This window comes from Schistocerca americana, chromosome 8 (assembly GCF_021461395.2).
Source record: "Schistocerca americana isolate TAMUIC-IGC-003095 chromosome 8, iqSchAmer2.1, whole genome shotgun sequence".
NCBI lineage: Eukaryota > Metazoa > Arthropoda > Insecta > Orthoptera > Acrididae > Schistocerca > Schistocerca americana.
Window position 1 is genome coordinate 285,982,675 of NC_060126.1, and position 17,322 is coordinate 285,999,996.

Sequence of the window (17,322 nt, forward strand, 5' to 3'; positions counted from 1 at the left end):
TGCTTATCTTAGGTACGGTGATAGTATTAAAATCGGTTGCCGGCATACATTCACTACTCGAGAAGGGCATGGGGTGTTTCTTATATAGAAATAGATGAGCAGTTTCGTTTGACTTCTAAAGGACAGTGAACACAGGTGTCAAAATAAAATATGGGACGTTGGTGCAGTGTCTACACCAACATCTGTCCTTCCATTCCCAGTGATTCTGTTGTAACGAAAACTTTCCCAAGGTCGAAAGAAAGGAAGTATAGTTTAACTCCACGTCGAATACAAGATCACACGATTATTGAGGTCGGAGCACAGACTCTGTTTAGACAAAGGCAGAAAGCAGTACTGGTCATATTCTTTTCGAAGGAAACCATCGAAACCTAAATGTAAGTGGTGGGTTACAGATCTGATCTTCGCACATACAGAACACGAAACCATCGCCATAACTAGTACCAAATTGCGTTGGTTCGACGGAACCAGCAACCTTCAGGTTCTCTTACTACCTTCTTTCGTCGATCACCTGAAGTATTTATTATTACCCGAGAATTCTTCGTATTTCCTTCCTTGCACCTATATCTAACTGTCCTATTTTAGAGATGACCATTTCTCTTCAGCTTAACTGAATACGATGGCATCCATTATCACAGTATTTGCAGCCTCAGAGAAGTACACCGTCGTTCCTCAGTAGTTCATTATCCGAATTAGTACTTACTGATTCTTCCTGAAGACTCTCTTAAATTTCCGTCCACTCTTTAGCATTAAAAATTGTGTATATCTGCTGCTGGGTATCTGATTTCGGAATGTGTGTCTCGTCATGATGCAGTTCTCCACGTGTTTCCTAAGTAAACCGAGTCTTCTTGTAATATTTGAAAAAAGTATTTATTAATAAACAGTTAAGAAATATTCCTATCGTAGCACCAAAAATGGGAATATTCCCCTGCTTAAAAAACGCTGACCTGAAGTGGGATATGAGCTGGCTCATTCTACCTTCCACAGCAGCTTTAAAAATTTTCCAAATAAACTTTGACATGCGAACATATTCGTGCTGTTTTTAACATGCAATTCACCTCTCTTTCCTACAAGCTCCTTTCACTATTCCATCGCCATAAGTCACTCATACCTATCCCCTCCAACTTGTCCGTTCTTATGCATACAGCCAAACTCATTGCAGTTTCCTCTTTGTGTCTGTCTCACTGTCACTGTCCCCCGTCTCACAGCCACAGTCCCCTTCGTTCTGTCCCACTATTACTGCCTCCTCTTTCTGTCACAGTCTCCCCTTTGCTCTCTCTTACTGCTACTACCTCATTCATTCCTTCCCATTATTGCTGTGACTTCTCACTGTCACTACATTTCTCTTCCTCGTTATCATTGACTCTTACGTCTCATTATCACTGGCTCTCACCCAGTTCCCCTTCCTACTCCTTTTTATTCCTATCCCATTGGCACTGTTTCCTCCACACTTTTCCTACCAGGGTTCTGTCAACTGTGTTCCACGGCCACTAAGTCACTCTCTTTCTCTTCCATTGTCATTGTCTCTTTTGCTCTTCCTATACCATAACCACTGTCTACTATCTTCCAGTATGTATTTCTTTTCCGTCTCTTACCGCAACCACTGTCACCTTCTCTCTCAGCATAGAAAAGCGCGAATACGTTCGGGTGCCAAAATTTTTTGGAAAACTTTTAAAGTTGCCGAGAAAGTGAGAATGAGGCAATTAGGACCTCAATCTTCAATCATAATCTTTTAAACAGGGGCGTATTCCTCTTTTTGTGCTCCAGTAGGGGCATTTTTTCTGATGGTTCGCGTCTCTTACCTGACACAGTCGGACATGTCACTCATACGAAAAGAACATGGGCCAGAAAAATTTTGATAGTTACACGGGACTTACGTGATTCTGAAACATCGTAAAACTAATTTTACACCTCGAGACCATATTTTACGTCGACAAAAATTTTTCATGTGCTTCAGTACTACAACAAGAGATTCTTAGAATCCTGATGATAACGGGAACACTTTACAGCAATATTTCTTGTACAAGTAAGATAAATTTGAGCCTCCGTACCTCTGAATGGATAAAGATATCAAAAAAATTTCAATATTGTTCGAGACCTGGATCTTCGGAATAGATCGTAAAAATTATAGCACACTGCTGTGAATAGTCTTCTTGGAATCCGTGGCTCGATTTTGTAACCCAAATATCATGTTATTGGGGTGTTTCTCGGTAACGGATAAAGATGTTTGAAAACGCGAAGAAGGCTGTTTCAGCTGAATGCCAATAGAATATGCCACTAAAATTTGAACAATATCTTGCTAGTGAAAATTATAGTGAAAAATATGGTGGAATGGCTTTTTTCGAGTTTTCTCAGAAATCGCCCATGAACTAAATGCTGCCTCCAGAATCCCCAGAAAGCACAGAACCGTATACCACATCTAATGAAAAAAGAACCAACCAATTTGCTCTGTTTATCTATGCTGGAAAGAGCGTGTAATATTCAAACTTTGCCCTATAGTGCAGTATAGTTACAGTAATACGATCCTCCTATTGCGGATAGAAATAGACCCTAGCTCAAGGGATAGCCAAAACACTTCACCCGAACTTTCTATCGCCAACAAGGCCCCGGAAAAAACCCTTTGCTATGCTCGGCGTTTTGGAACGTATTGGTACCTCATGCTCTCGCAATCTTACCGATTAGCTAAAATTTATACAGAACTCAAGGAGGTGTTCTTCATTCTTATTGCTCTTACCGATAGCATATTTCCCAGGTTCGATTCCCGGCGGGGTCAGGGATTTTCTCTGCCTCGTGATGAATGGGTGTTGTGTGATGTCCTTAGGTTAGTTAGGTTTAAGTAGTTCTAAATTCTAGGGGACTGATGACCATAGGTTTTAAGTCCCATGGTGCTCAGAGCCATTTGAACCATTTTTTGATAGCATATTCTTTCGTATATCTTTTTTTTTTCTTTTGCCTTCCCCCACTGCAAAATTCTTCTAGTTCTTTTTCCTCCTCTCTTAATCCTACAATGGAGCCCACATCCTGTCGAAAAGACGTCTTCAGTTCCTGCCCCTCCTTCAGCGTTCCTATGCCCCTTATTACTCGTTTTTTCGTTTTCCAAACTGAGTTATCCATTCAATGTATTCATATACTCTTAACTCTTCATAGTCTGTTTTTGACGTCAAAATGTATACCCTAACTACTGATAAAATATATGTTATTGTTGTTACGTTGGTTTTCTGCCTGAGAATATCCTGTAACTGAACTGTTCTCACCAATTCACTCTCTGCCCTAGATTCATATTCATAAATAGTCCCACTCCCTTTTTACTCAGAGATTTATGCATTCCGTACTTCCTGTTCTAACATTTATGCAAATATTGCAACTTATCTGACAACAAATACTTTAGCAACATTTTGCTTTTGTAAATTACCATCATTGTATAGAAACATCCGTATGGGTATGTGTGTGAAGATTTAAACAGTATGCATCTTCAGAGTTTAAGAAAGTGTTGAATCTTGATCACCATTACTTAGAAGCAAGGACATTTCGAAAAGTAGTCGAAATGTTACGAAATACAAAAATATTAACCATGTAAGTAAAGCAAAACTAAAGCATTTTATCACAGAAAATTTTCTATGTAGTTTTAATTCGAACTTATTTCCAGTTATAGTAAAGTAGTTCTGTTCGTTAGAACTTTTTTTTATATGTAGAACCACCACCGCAGTGAACTCCCGCCATAACGAAAATCAACCAACATGGCATGTTCAGCACAAGCTAAATGTAGTTTTAGACGTGGGACCTGTCGGCTTGAAAGCAGTAACTCAGCTATTGGTTTAATCACTATCATCAGTAACGGTGGCTGGTTGCAATTTAACGTGTATTTTTCACAACCACTACCTCTCCAAATCAGTTTTCAACAATAACATATCAACAGTACTCTCAGACTTGAATCAAACTTTTGTTTTATTTCATAATCTTCACGTAAGAGTACGAAACAACACGCTCACTCGTCAGTCCCATGTCTAGTGACTGGTGTGTTGCTTCACAGTCGCTCTGCGGCTGACATGACCCGGTGGTTGACCGAAGCGGTGCGACACCTCGACCTACATTCGCACTCTGGTTGAGTGAATACTAGCCACAAAGATCTCAACACGCTATTAGATACGTCATTAAGTAGCATCGAATTATGCTTCTGTGTAAGGCTAACCATAGTTGGTAAAATAGAAAAAACTAGTAAAAAATAGTGAATACTCAATAGAAACCATCTTCAGGACCCTCCTAAAAGCTAGTAATTTGCTTTACCTGCATGAAAGCCTACATACCGGGTGATCAAAAAGTCAGTATAAATTTGAAAACTTAATAAACCACGGAATAATGTAGACAGAGAGGTAAAACGTGACACACATGCTTGCAATTACATGGGGTTTTATTAGAACCACCCCATATTGCTAGACGCGTGAAAGATTTCTTGCCTGCGTCGTTTGGTGATGATCGTGTGCTCAGCCAACATTTTCGTCATGCTTGGCCTCCCAGGCCCCCAGACCTCAGTCCGTGCGATTATTGGCTTTGGGGTTACCTGAAGTCGCAAGTGTATCGTGATCGACCGACATCTCTAGGGATGCTGAAAGACAACATCCGACGCCAATGCCTCACCATAACTCCGGACATGCTTTACAGTGCTGTTCACAACATTATTCCTCGACTACAGCTGTTGTTCAGGAATGATGGTGGACATATTGAGCATTTCCTGTAAAGAACATCATCTTTGCTTTGTCTTACTTTGTTATGCTAATTATTGCTATTCTGATCAGATGAAGCGCCATCTGTCGGACATATTTTGACCTTTTGTATTTTTTTGGTTCTAATAAAACCCCATGTCATTTTCCGTGATTTATTCATATTTCAAATTTATACTGACTTTCTGAGTACCCAGTATATCTAGGATGTCATTTGAGGATAAAAGCTTTGTTTTGTCATGTTCTCGTTGTGAGAAACGAAGACTAGGACTTAACGTGCCGTCGAAGATGAGGTAATCAGTATAGGGAAGGAAATCGCCCGGGCCCTTTCAAAAGAACCATTCTGTCACCTGCCTGAAGTGATTTAGAGAAATGATGCATAAACCTAAATCTGCATGGCCATACGTGGATTTGAACTGCTAGCCTCACAAATACGAGTCTCTCACCCCTGCATCACATCTGCTTGTGTGTGTGTGTGTGTGTGTGTGTGTATGGGTTATCTGGTTGGGGGTGGGAGGGGAGGATTTCCATCTCCTCTCACAGTCCATCTATTCGCTCTCTTTTCTTGCTTCTTCGGCTAGCTTCTTCACGTTAATTCTTTATGATTTTTTTTTGCTTTATATTATAAAAAACATTAACTGTGTTTCTTAAAATTACACCCCTGTTGTTGATGAAACAGCGTTGATTCGAATGTAAATTAATCTGCTTGCAACTGGAAGCATCCTCTTCCGTAACATCTTTCTGTAGTTTCCGTTGTCAGCAAACTATAGCATTTCGATGAAGTTTACGCTACCGGAACACCATTGTTCATTGTCGTACCTGTTCTGAGACACGTAAGTTCATCTGTCTATATAGCAGACCGTGCTTCTAATTGTACCAGTTATTACGGCTCTTCCAGTTCCATTTCGTAATCATATGGAGAAAATCTCTAATACCTTCTAGTATCTCCAGGATTCTTACATGTATACTCTCTTTCAAATTCTAAAGGTGGCATGGTCAAAACACAGGTAGCGAAAGGCTATTTACAATTTGTACAGCAACCAGATGGCAGTTATAAGAGTCGAGGGGCATGAAAGGGAAGCAGCGGTTGGGAAGGGAGTGAGACAGGGTTTTAACCTCTCCCCGATATGATTCAATCTGTATATTGAGCAAGCAGTAAAAGAAACAAAAGAAAATTTCGGAGTAGGTATTAAAAATCATGGAGAGGAAATAGAAAAGTTGAGCTTCTCCGATGACATAGTAATTCTGTCAGAGAGAGCAAAGGACTTGGAAGAGCAGTTGAACGGAATGGACAGTGTCTTGAAAGGAGGATATAAGATGAACATCAACAAAAGCAAAACGAGGATAACGGAATGTTGTCGAATTAAGTCGGGTGATGCTGAGGGAATTAGATTGGGAAATGAGACACTTAAAGGAGTTTTGCTATATGGAGAGTACAATAACTGATGATGGTCGAAGTAGAGAGGATATAAAATGTAGACTGATAATGGCAAGGAAAGCGTTTCTGAAGAAGAGAGTATAGGTTTAAGTGTCAGGAAGTCGTTTCTGAAAGTATTTGTATGGAGTGTAGCCATGTTTGGAAATGAAACATGGACGATAAATAGTTTGGACAAGAAGAGAATAGAAGCTTTCCAAATGTGGTGCTACAGAAGAATGCTGAAGATTAGATGGGTAGATCACATAACTAATGTGGAGGTATTGAATAGAATTGGGGAGAAGAGGGGTTTGTGGCACAACATGACAAGTAGAAGGGACCGGTTAGTAGGACATGTTCTGAGGCATCAAGGAATCACAAACTTAGCATTGGATGGCAGCGCGGAGGGTATAAATCGTAGAGGGAGACCAAGAGATGAATATACTAAGCAGATTCAGAAGGATGTAGGTTGCAGTAAGTACTGGGAGATGAAGAAGCTTGCACAGGATAGAGTAGCATGGAGAACAGCATCAAACCAGTCTCAGGACTGAAGACCACAACAACAACAACAACAACAACAACAACAACATGGAGAAAAGGGAGAATGATAAATTCAGAACCCCCGTGCGTGCTGTAATTACTCCACTCCTGTAATCGGAATCCTTATGTGAGGTGTAGTATATCCCTAGGTTCTTCATTTAAAGCTAGTCCTGGACGTTTTGTAAGCAGGTCTCCTAGAGATAGTTTATTTCTCTCTTCAAGACTGCCACTCTCCCATCCATCAAACAAACTGTGACCATTCGTGCTGTCCTTTGTATATGTTCAATACCCCCTGATAGATATACTTGATATGGTTCCTACACAAATTCTAGACTAGGTTTACAATTGTTTTGTAAGCAGTCTCCTTTGTAGACATTGCATTCTACCAATGAACAAAAGTTGGCTACCTGCATTTTCTACGAATAAACCTTCCAGTTCACATCCCTAAAAATTATTAGTCCCATGTATTTGTATGAGCTGACCGAGTCCATCGGTCACTCACTGTTATTACAGTCATAGGATACGTTGCCTCGCCTTGTAAAGTGCACAGTTTTTCCATTACTGATCAATTAAAACAAGTTGGCTAATTTTAAAAAACTCAGCTATCTTATCAACATCCATTGAATATTTGTTCAGTTTTCTCAGACAGTAAGTCATTATGAAAACACGCTGAGATTTGTATTAAATAATTAAAATGCAGCATGACTCATAAGGCTCTCAGCAAGCTTGCAGGTACATCAATACGTGTCAACAGCTCTTCAGCCAAGGTAACTTGCTGCCGTCTCCATACCAACACGTTGTCAATCCAATGAAAAACTTCGCTTAATACCCCATAAGAACGTTCTGTCAATAAGTATTTGCGTGCTACTGAGTGAGATGCTTTTTGAAAGTCAAAACGTGCTCCATCTTTCTGACTTTCAGGATGTCATACGAGAAATGTGGAAGTTTTCAGACGAACGAGTGCCGGCCGGAGTGGCCGTGCGGTTCTAGGCGCTACCGTCTGGACCCGAGCGACCGCTACGGTCGCAGGTTCGAATCCTGCATCGGGCATGGATGTGTGTGATGTCTTTAGGTTAGTTAGGTTTAATTAGTTCTAATTTCTAGGCGTCTGATGACCTCAGAAGTTAAGTCGCATAGTGCTCAGAGCCGTTTGATTTGAACCAGACGAACGACATTTTCGGAATCCATGCCGATTAGCATGGAGAACCTTATTCTGTTCGTGATAACTCATTATGTTTCAGGTCAGAATATGTTCTAATATTCTACAAAAAACCGATGTCGTTGATACTTGACAGTATTTTTGTGGATCACTTCTGCTGCCCTTCTTGTAGACGAATATGATCTGCGCTCTCTTCCAACTACGGAATACAATCAAACTGAAGGTGTTCCGAGTGCTGCATTGTGTACACTCCGCAAGACGCTGAAGCGTCGTAGGTACGTTCATCAACCAGTAAGTTCGCGGAGAATGCTGAAGAAATAATGGTTCTACTTTCTACCACCAGGAGCAAATTTGTCGCTGTCAGCAGTCAGGATGTGATGTGGGTGCAACAAAAGGGAAGGAACGATCAAACACATGTTAACGTGGTTCAGGCACGTTTAGTATTATGCGGTTACAAGTTACAACATGTGTTCTGTTTGGTTTCCCGACTCAGCAACGTGCTGCGTCCATAACAAGGCATAGTCGATAGCTGCTCGCAACACAGCCACTGTCATTAGAGTGACAGGTCTTCGTATCAGGAAATGTCCAAGTACATTCTTGATGGACAAATATCCCCACAACCAGAAGTCTCTTAGATTTAGGTCGGGGGATCTAAGGCCACGCTTCTTGAAATTGCCTAGAGATGATGCAGTCGTTACCGAAGATTGCCCAAAGCAAATTTTTCATGTGGCAAGCGGCATGTGGTGTCGCCGAATTTTGCATGAAAATAGTGTGTGGACGCAGTTACGTTCCTGAAAATCTGGAATCACATGTTGCACAAGGACGTCCTTACGACGTGCAGATTTCACTGTACTTCTAACAGGAGCGCGAGGGGTCATTTCCTAGAAGAGGAACGGATAGAAAATTAAAGAATTTGTGAAACCACACAAAGCTGAGTGCAGTGGATGTTCCTGCACGGTATGTGGCGGCATAGAACCTCATATGCGACTGCTCTGTGCAGAGTGAAACGAGCCTCATCTAGCATATCTTGGGGCTTCATTTGGTTCACGTTCTGAAAGTTGTATGGATATCAATATAAAATGCGCCGCAAAATCTTTGATCTTGCCGGCGAAAGGCAAAGGTCCCGAACTCGAGTCTCGATCCGGCACACAGTTTTAATCTGCCAGGAAGGATCAATCTTTGAGCTGTTTGACAGGGGAGAGACAATTCCCGTGACACAGCTCAATCACTGGTTGCAGAATCTGAGGCATATACTGCACGGTCAACTACAGCTACAGCAAATTCCTAACAACTGACATGGGAAAGGGCCGCCTACCTTTCCCTACTGCACTGCCTAATTTACCTGTTTCTCCAAATTTCTTGATCATATTCTTTAGTCCATTTATTGACTTGGGGCCTCTTCTCAGCTGTTTCTGAAAGCGACATTTCCGCTGTTCGACGCTGCTATACGTGCCATGCTGACAAAACAACTTTACCAGTAGCGCACGGTCTTTCTTCTCAGTGCAGTTGCGTTTCGTACGGAAAGCTGTAATTATTTTAACCCTCTACACCAACAGTAACTTCACTATAGAGATTAATACGTGTCGACAACTGACAAACAGCATACTGACGGCAAAGCAGGCAAATTCCACATTCTGGCTGCTTACAGCGCCGTACTTCCACCTGGTGCTAGGTACTGGAAATGTGTTTTCTTTTTTTTTTTTCAGCAGTGTCTGCGAGCGCACCGATTAATGAACACATCTGCGACATTTCACCTTCCTGCAACTATACAGCCTGTGCTGTAGCACTAGGAACATTGGCAATTTCATTATAACAAACCGACAACTGTCATGGTTTTTGCTCTAGAACTCTACGATACATTATCGCTAAAGGACGGGCTAACTCAGCTGCATGTTCGATATAGTGACTGATACCGATTCCGTAGGTTCCTAGAGCTGTGTTGAATTTTAGAAATATGACCTGTTTCCAGAGATCACTGACATCCATATCACTCATCTTTGAAGTGATGCGACAGTTAAATTGGCGCTATAAGGTTAGATTTTACTTTGTAAAAGGGACATTTAGAAACAGATTTCAACATATCTCCTTTAGCTGCGTTACATTAAATTTTAGATCCCGTCTCGTCCATGAGAGTGCGGGCACTAACTTTCGTACCACTAACAGTCTTAATATACGAAAAAAATTTCTTTGGATATTATGAGAGGTTTTTCGATAGTGTTCTGCTAAGGCAGTCGTTGAAAGCTTCATGCATTAAAATCTTGACAGTCAAACTCGTTCCTATCAGTATCTCTATACATAGCCCTATGATTTATTTTATACCTATTGTACAGTATCTTATGTTTATTTAGAAGTTTCGTTACACTGACATTATACTATGGAGGATCCCTCCCATCCAGATTTGTTCTACTAGGCACATATCTGTCGCATACATGGCCAACTATTCTGTTACACTTGATTCACAGTTCTTCTACACGCTCGTGTCCATTGATAAATATTTCACCTTGTCAGAGTAGCACAATCTATATGATAATGTATTTATTTACAATAACCAGTTTCAATCAGTGCAGGTCATCTTCAAAACTTCAAATTAATGTTAGTCTTAAAATTAAACTGCTGAACGAAACAACACGAAAGTTACTACTACCAGAGAAGTTGCTGTCAGCTCCGAATGTCCCAGAAAATCAACGAGGTGTACTGGGTGTGATTGACTACATCATATCACTATCAGTGATAGGATGCCATTATTCGTGGCTGTCGGCGCATCACAACTTGACAATTCGCTCTACAGTTGTCGCTCAGCATTGGAAGTTCCTCTTCCAATGATCGAGCCTCTCGGATATTCAAAGAGGTGCTGACGATGGATTCCACGAATACTCAAAGCGGACCACAAGTTTAAGAGAAAGGGCATTTCATCTTAATTGTTGGAGCTTAAAGATTCTCTACGGGGAACACACTTTGAAGATGACGAGAGCGACTGTCATGCAGTGAAAACATGGCTATGCCTACAGGACGAGAGCTTTTACCAGCAGGGAATACATGTTCTTCCACATCGTTGGCGTACGGCCATAGAAACTGATGGAAACTACGTAGAAAAATAGGACACGGAAAAGACATGATGATGTATATTGTCACAAAATCTGACTCTTAACAACGAATACGTTCTGAGAAAAGAAACTGGGACAAAAGTAATTCTGGCTTTCATTTCTATATTTTCTAGCTCCCTTCAGTTGTTAAACTGGGTAAAATAACGACTAGCATTTGATAATTACTCTTTAGTATGAACATTGGTGTACGCTGTACTCACACATACCTTGAACTGAATGGTCAGTGTGCATTTGCCTTGTGTTTTCATTTGTTTACTCTCATCTCCAAAAAGCTGGTGAGTTACGTCACTACATACTTACAGTAGAGTCGAAGTCAGTTCAGTGTAATGTTTTTAATAATGTCATGTTTACGTGAGTGGTACAATGTGATAGACACGTTTCTGAAAGATTCTTGATGAGAGGAAGTGGCCTACCGCATAAGAAATAGAGGTTGCTACTCAAAAAGAGACGCACTGCTGTTCATGTCTTCGTAACTAACAAAGTTACAAGAAAGACAAAAACGCTGGTTAATGTCTCCCTAGTAAGTACTCAATATTGGCTTGGAACATTGATTATTTTCCTTCGGGACGAAAAATTATTAAAGTAATGATTTATTTTCACGAAAACAATGTATTCAATTCTTCTTTCATAGCTCTTGAAGACTGTATCTACATCTACATCCATACTCCGCAAGCCACCTGATGGCGTGTGGCAGAGGGTACCTTGAGTACCTCTATCGGTTCTCCCTTCTATTCCAGTCTCATATAGTTCGTGGAAAGAAGGGTTGTCGGTATGCCCCTGTGTGGGCTCCAATCTCTCTGATTTTATCCTCATGGTCTCTTCGCGAGATATACATAGCAGGGAGCAACATACTGCTTGACTCCTCGGTGAAGGTATGTTCTCGAAACTTCAAAAGCCCAAAATCCCATACCGAGCTACTGAGCGTCTCTCCTGCAGAGTCTTCCACTGGAGTTTATCCATCACCTCCGTAACGCTTTCGCGATTACTAAATGATCCTGTAACGAAGCGCGCTGCTCTCCGTTGGATCTTCTCTATTCTTCTATCAACCCCATCTGGTACGGATCCCACACTGGTGAGCAATATTCAAGCAGTGGGCGAACAAGTGTGCTGTAACCTACTTCCTTTGTTTTCGGACTGCATTCCGTTAGGATTCTTCCAATGAATCTCAGTTTGGCATTTGCTTTAGTGACGATCAACTTTATATGATTATTCTATTTTAAATCACTCCTAATGCCTACCCCCAGATAATTTATGGAATTAACTGCCTCCAGTTGCTGACCTGCTATATTGTAGCTAAATGATAAGGGATCTTTCTTTCTATGTATTCGCAGCAGATTACACTTTTCTACATTGAGATTCAATTGCCATTCCCTGCACCATGCGTCAATTCGCTGCAGATCCTCCGGCATTTCAGTACAATTTTCCGTTGTTACAACCTCTCGATATACCACAGCATCATCCGCAAAAAGCCTCAGTGAACTTCCGATGTTATCCACAAGGTCATTAATATATATTATGAATAGCAACGATTCTACGGCACTCCCCTGCGGCACACCTGAAATCACTCTTACTTCGGAAGACTTCTCTCCATTGAGAATGATATGCTGCGTTATGTTATCTAGGAACTCTTCAATCCAATCACACAATTGGTCTGATATTCCATATGCTCTCACTTTGTTCATTAAACGACTGTGAGAAACTGTATCGAACGCCTTGCGGAAGTCAAGAAACGCGGCATCTACCTGGGAACCCGTGTCTATGGCCCTCTGAGTCTCGTGGACGAATAGCGCGAGCTGGGTTTCACACGATCGTCTTTTTCGAAACCCATGCTGATCCCTACAGAGTAGACTTCTAGTCTCCAGAAAAGTCGTTATACTCGAACACATTACGTGTCCCAAAATTCTACAACTGATCGACGTTAGAGATATAGGTCTATAGTTTTGCACATCTGTTCGACGTCCCTTCTTGAAAACGGGGATGACCTGTGCCCTTTTCCAATCCTTTGGAAGGATACGCTCTTCTAGAGACCTATGGTACACCGCTGCAAGAAGGGGGGCAAGTTCCTTCGCGTACTCTAAGTAAAATAGAACTGGTATCCCATCAGGTCGAACGGCCATTCCTCTTTTGAGCGATTTTAATTGTTTCTCTATCCCTCTGTCGACTATTTCGATATCTACCATTTTGTCATCTGTGCGACAATCTAGGGAAGGAACTACAGTGCAGTCTTCCTCTGTGAAACAGCTTTGGAAAAAGACATTTAGTATTTCGGCCTTTAGTCTGTCATCCTCTGTTTCAGTACCATTTTGGTCACAGAGTGTCTGGACATTTTGTTTTGATCCACCTACCGCTTTGACATAAGACCAAAATTTCTTAGGATTTTCTGCCAAGTCAGTACATAGAACTTTACTTTTGAATTCATTGAACGCCTCTCGCATAGCCCTCCTCACACTACATTTCGCTTCGCGTAATTTTTGTTTCTCTGCAAGGCTTTGGCTATGTTAATGTTTGCTGTGAAGTTCCCTTTGCTTCCGCAACAGTTTTCTAACTCGGTTGTTGTACCACGGTGGCTCTTTTTCCATCTCTTACGATCTTGCTTGGCACATACTCATCTAACGCATATTGTACGATGGTTTTTAACTTTGTCCACTGATCCTCAACACTATCTGTACTCGAGACAAAACTTTTGTGTTGAGCCGTCAAGTACCCTGAAATCTGCTTTTTGTCACTTTTGTTAAACAGAAAGATCTTCCTACCTTTTTTAATATCTCTATTTACAGGTGTATAAGAGGGAATACACATTCTTTCCTAGAAAACCGATCGTAAGACGTACGAGGAGGTGGGTGAGCTGTAGCATCGAAGAGATGGAATAGAGCCATCGACGAGAACCAGCATCAGACCTCTTGTCGACAAATTCAGGAGATGGGGAAGTATACTTAACCAGGAACGTCCTGGACGACCATCAGCACCTGGAGCTACAGTCCGGAGCATTGCTGAGACCATTGAAAGAAGACCACGCGCTTCAGTTCGTTGGCTAAGCCGTGATTCTGGAAATTGCACGACCTATGTCTGACGTACTCTTTGGTTACGATTACAAAGGCGACGTATCGCATCCAGGATATGCATCACCTGGAGGATGAAATTAATGCACCCGTAAGGAAAAGTGTTATGACATTTTGCAGACCATGGAAAACGAAAACCTATTGGATGACATCCTTTCTTTAGACGAAGCCAAATTTTACAAATGTGGTTTTGTTGTCAGTCTCAGCTGCCAGATATGGGCCGGCAACAATACCCCTGAAGTGCAAGAATAGCAGAGAAACACCCTGAAACTGAACGTATAGCTAGGTATGGCCAAGGCTAATATTAATGAAACATTCGTTTCTGCAAAGCAGACGATAACAAAGACATGTTACGTTGACGTGCTTGAGCTTTTCCTGTAACAGCGACTGGAGTTTTATAGATTTCTGAATTCTGTTGTGTACCAGCAAGATGAGCCACCTTTCATTTTGCTCTCATTGTTCGATATTATCTTAACCGCATGCAGCCTGGATGGTGGAACGGTAGAAGTTCATTGCGTAGATGGGCTTCTAGGTCGCTTGACTTTCCACACATTCCATGTGTACAAGATTCAAGTCAGTACCCTGCCATAGCTGCACGGCCTGATTGTGGAGACAGGTAAGAGTATCACACCTGACGTGATCAGCTACCGAACGTATTGTAGTGGGCGTGAAAAAAATGGTTCAAATGGCTCTGAGCACTATGGGACTCAACATCTGAGGTCATCAGTCCCCTAGAACTTAGAACTACTTAAACCTAACTAACCTAAGGACACCACACACATCCATGCCCGAGACAGGATTCGAACCTGCGACCGTAGCTGTCACGCGATTCCGGACTGAAGCGCCTAGAACCGCACGGCCACCGCGGCCGGCGGGCATGAAAAGGTGATGTCTTTTTCGTTGACGTGCAGCTGGGCCACGTTGAACATTCGTGATTTCTTATGCTTCATATGTGCCATATGTGTGTGTGTGTGTGTGTGTGTGTGTGTGTGTGTGTGTGTGTGTGTTTTAAAAAGGTGTTTCATCAACACCCATTATATGTGTTATCACAGATTGAGTTTTAGTACCAATTCGTGGCCTTACCCCTACGGTAATTGTCGTCCTAACTCATACATTTACGAATGTGGTTGGTTGAAGTTGCTCCTGCCGTTTCCGAGCCACGCACCCACATACACTGACAACCTTTCTGTGTATGTGTGTGTGCGTGTATATGTGTGTGTGTGGGGGGGGGCGGGTGACACTATCCTCCACAGTGATAATTTGTGGGTGTAATGCTTGCGCAGGTTCGAGACGGGCAACGGCATCAGACAGGAGCAGTTCGGCACGGAGGGCGACGGCGCGCGCCTGCGGGGCAGCTTCTCGTGGCAGCCACCGGACGCGGGCGGCGCCACCTACAGCGTCACCTACGAAGCCGACGAGAACGGCTACCGGCCCGTGGTCGCCTTCGGCAGCGGACCCGTCGCGGTGCGCCCCACACCGCTGCCACGTCCGACGAAACCGACACTCCAGCAAGCTGTGCCGATCATTGGAAGTAATGCGGCACTTACACTGGTCGGCTGAGCGGCCAGTCACTTCATGTCACCGAATTATTCACGTGCCTGAATATCAAAACCAGTTTTTGAACCGACCCTTCAAATCAGTCGAGAAAGTGTGCAACGCCTACCCCTGTCACATGGTACATTGCTGTTAACTTTTGGCAGCTAACAGCTCTAGTTTTCAGGCGGTGTCACGGTCAGATTTATTTGTAATTTGTGCAAATGCTTTAACCAACAACAAGATAGTTTCTTAAATTTATAAAAGAGCTGCATTAATTAAATTTGTGTAGTGACGTGTTCTTTAATTTTCCCTGTTTACATACCCTGTTATGTTTTAAATGGCAAAACTGCTATATTCTTGCGACAGTACAACTCATCCTCAAGTATTTTGTAATGAGGGCAATTACTCAAACTTGTTTTGAGCGACGAGCCTTCCAGTCAAAATTGTTAGATCAATGACAAAATTTTCCCAACATCTTATGGCATAGCCAAAAATTTAATCTATTTATCGACACCCAGACTTGATAAATCCTCTGTCGAGAATCACACCTGTCTCAAAGAAACAACTTTACCGTTATAAATTTACAGGTTCTCATAAATAAGATACTGAGGTAGCAGTATTTTGTTTATGAATATGATGTCTCTGAGAAATGAAATAGTTTTGGCTCTGAGTTATCAGTGTCACAGGATGATTAATAACAATACTGGTTTGCTCAAACAGTGTCCTAAAAATAATGACACTACTATCCAAGCCTATTCTTTGTCATGCATCTCTCATGAGATTCTGCTACAATAACTTACACTTACGTAACACTAAGCAAGATATTCCATATTCTTTCAGAATATCGCATGTAAAAAGTCTTTATTATCACATACGTATTAGATTTTCGGCTCTGATTATATCATATACCGAAAATTCATGATCTATAAAGATGAAGTCTCAAAAATCAAGAATTATTCTTCCTATAACTGCAATAGTTTCAACGATAGGATTATATATAATTAAACTTGAAGTTAAATGTATTTTACAATTATAAGGAATTCGTGTAAGAAGCGACTGCGTTAAAACGCTTTATAATATAACTTTGAGCTGATACACATTAGCAATATCCAGAGTAAAGATTCACACAAATTTAGGAAGAAACTAGCTCATCTGACAGAAAAAATTACATGTAAACTGTGAGAATACGTATGAGAAATTGGGCATACGGCAGATCAAATAAAGCAATGTGTATAGAATCTCACAAAATCAAGGTTATATGTTCATAAAAGATTGAGACAGTAAACGAAGGCTCTTAACCAAAATGTGGCTTGCTGGCTAAGTAACAAAATAGAAACATAAATGTGCAAGACTCAGTCCTAGGATCTAATCTCTCCTGTATTACTTCTTTTACGTGCATGGTGGTTGACAGCCCTCATGTAAATGGGTGGCTAAGACAGTTCAGAGCAAATCGAAGGAGCACAACCACGTGTAATAGAGACTTGTAGTTTGCGTTCTTTCAATAAAGCTATACCTTACTTAGCCAGAAACGAAAATATGTTGCGGGTTTGAAAAACGTAAAACAAAGTAAATCACGAATGTAAAATAGCTTCTACAACGGAAAATGTGAGAGTTTCTTGGAAATTATGAAACGAACAAAGTATGGCAAGCTTCGAAAATTTGATAATACAGACAGATCAAACTACAAGAAAAATAAGGAAACAAATAGCGAGGTCTTCGATGAATATTGGATGGATATTTGCTTAGTTGAAGCAATGAACAACACTCGTTTCTAAAGAAAATAATGATTTTCCAA

The 17,322-nt window shown here is 41.4% G+C and overlaps 1 protein-coding gene across 1 annotated transcript in view; it reads left to right on the forward strand.

Moving 5' to 3' along the window:
• Positions 1-15,819, forward strand: part of LOC124545097 (flexible cuticle protein 12-like) — a 29,267-nt gene extending 13,448 nt beyond the window's left edge. The window contains exon 3 of the mRNA XM_047123909.1: positions 15,275-15,819. Coding sequence (XP_046979865.1) covers positions 15,275-15,551 — 277 coding nt within the window. The 3' untranslated portion in view covers positions 15,552-15,819. The remainder of the gene's footprint in view (positions 1-15,274) is intronic.
• Positions 15,820-17,322: the final 1,503 nt, after the last annotated feature.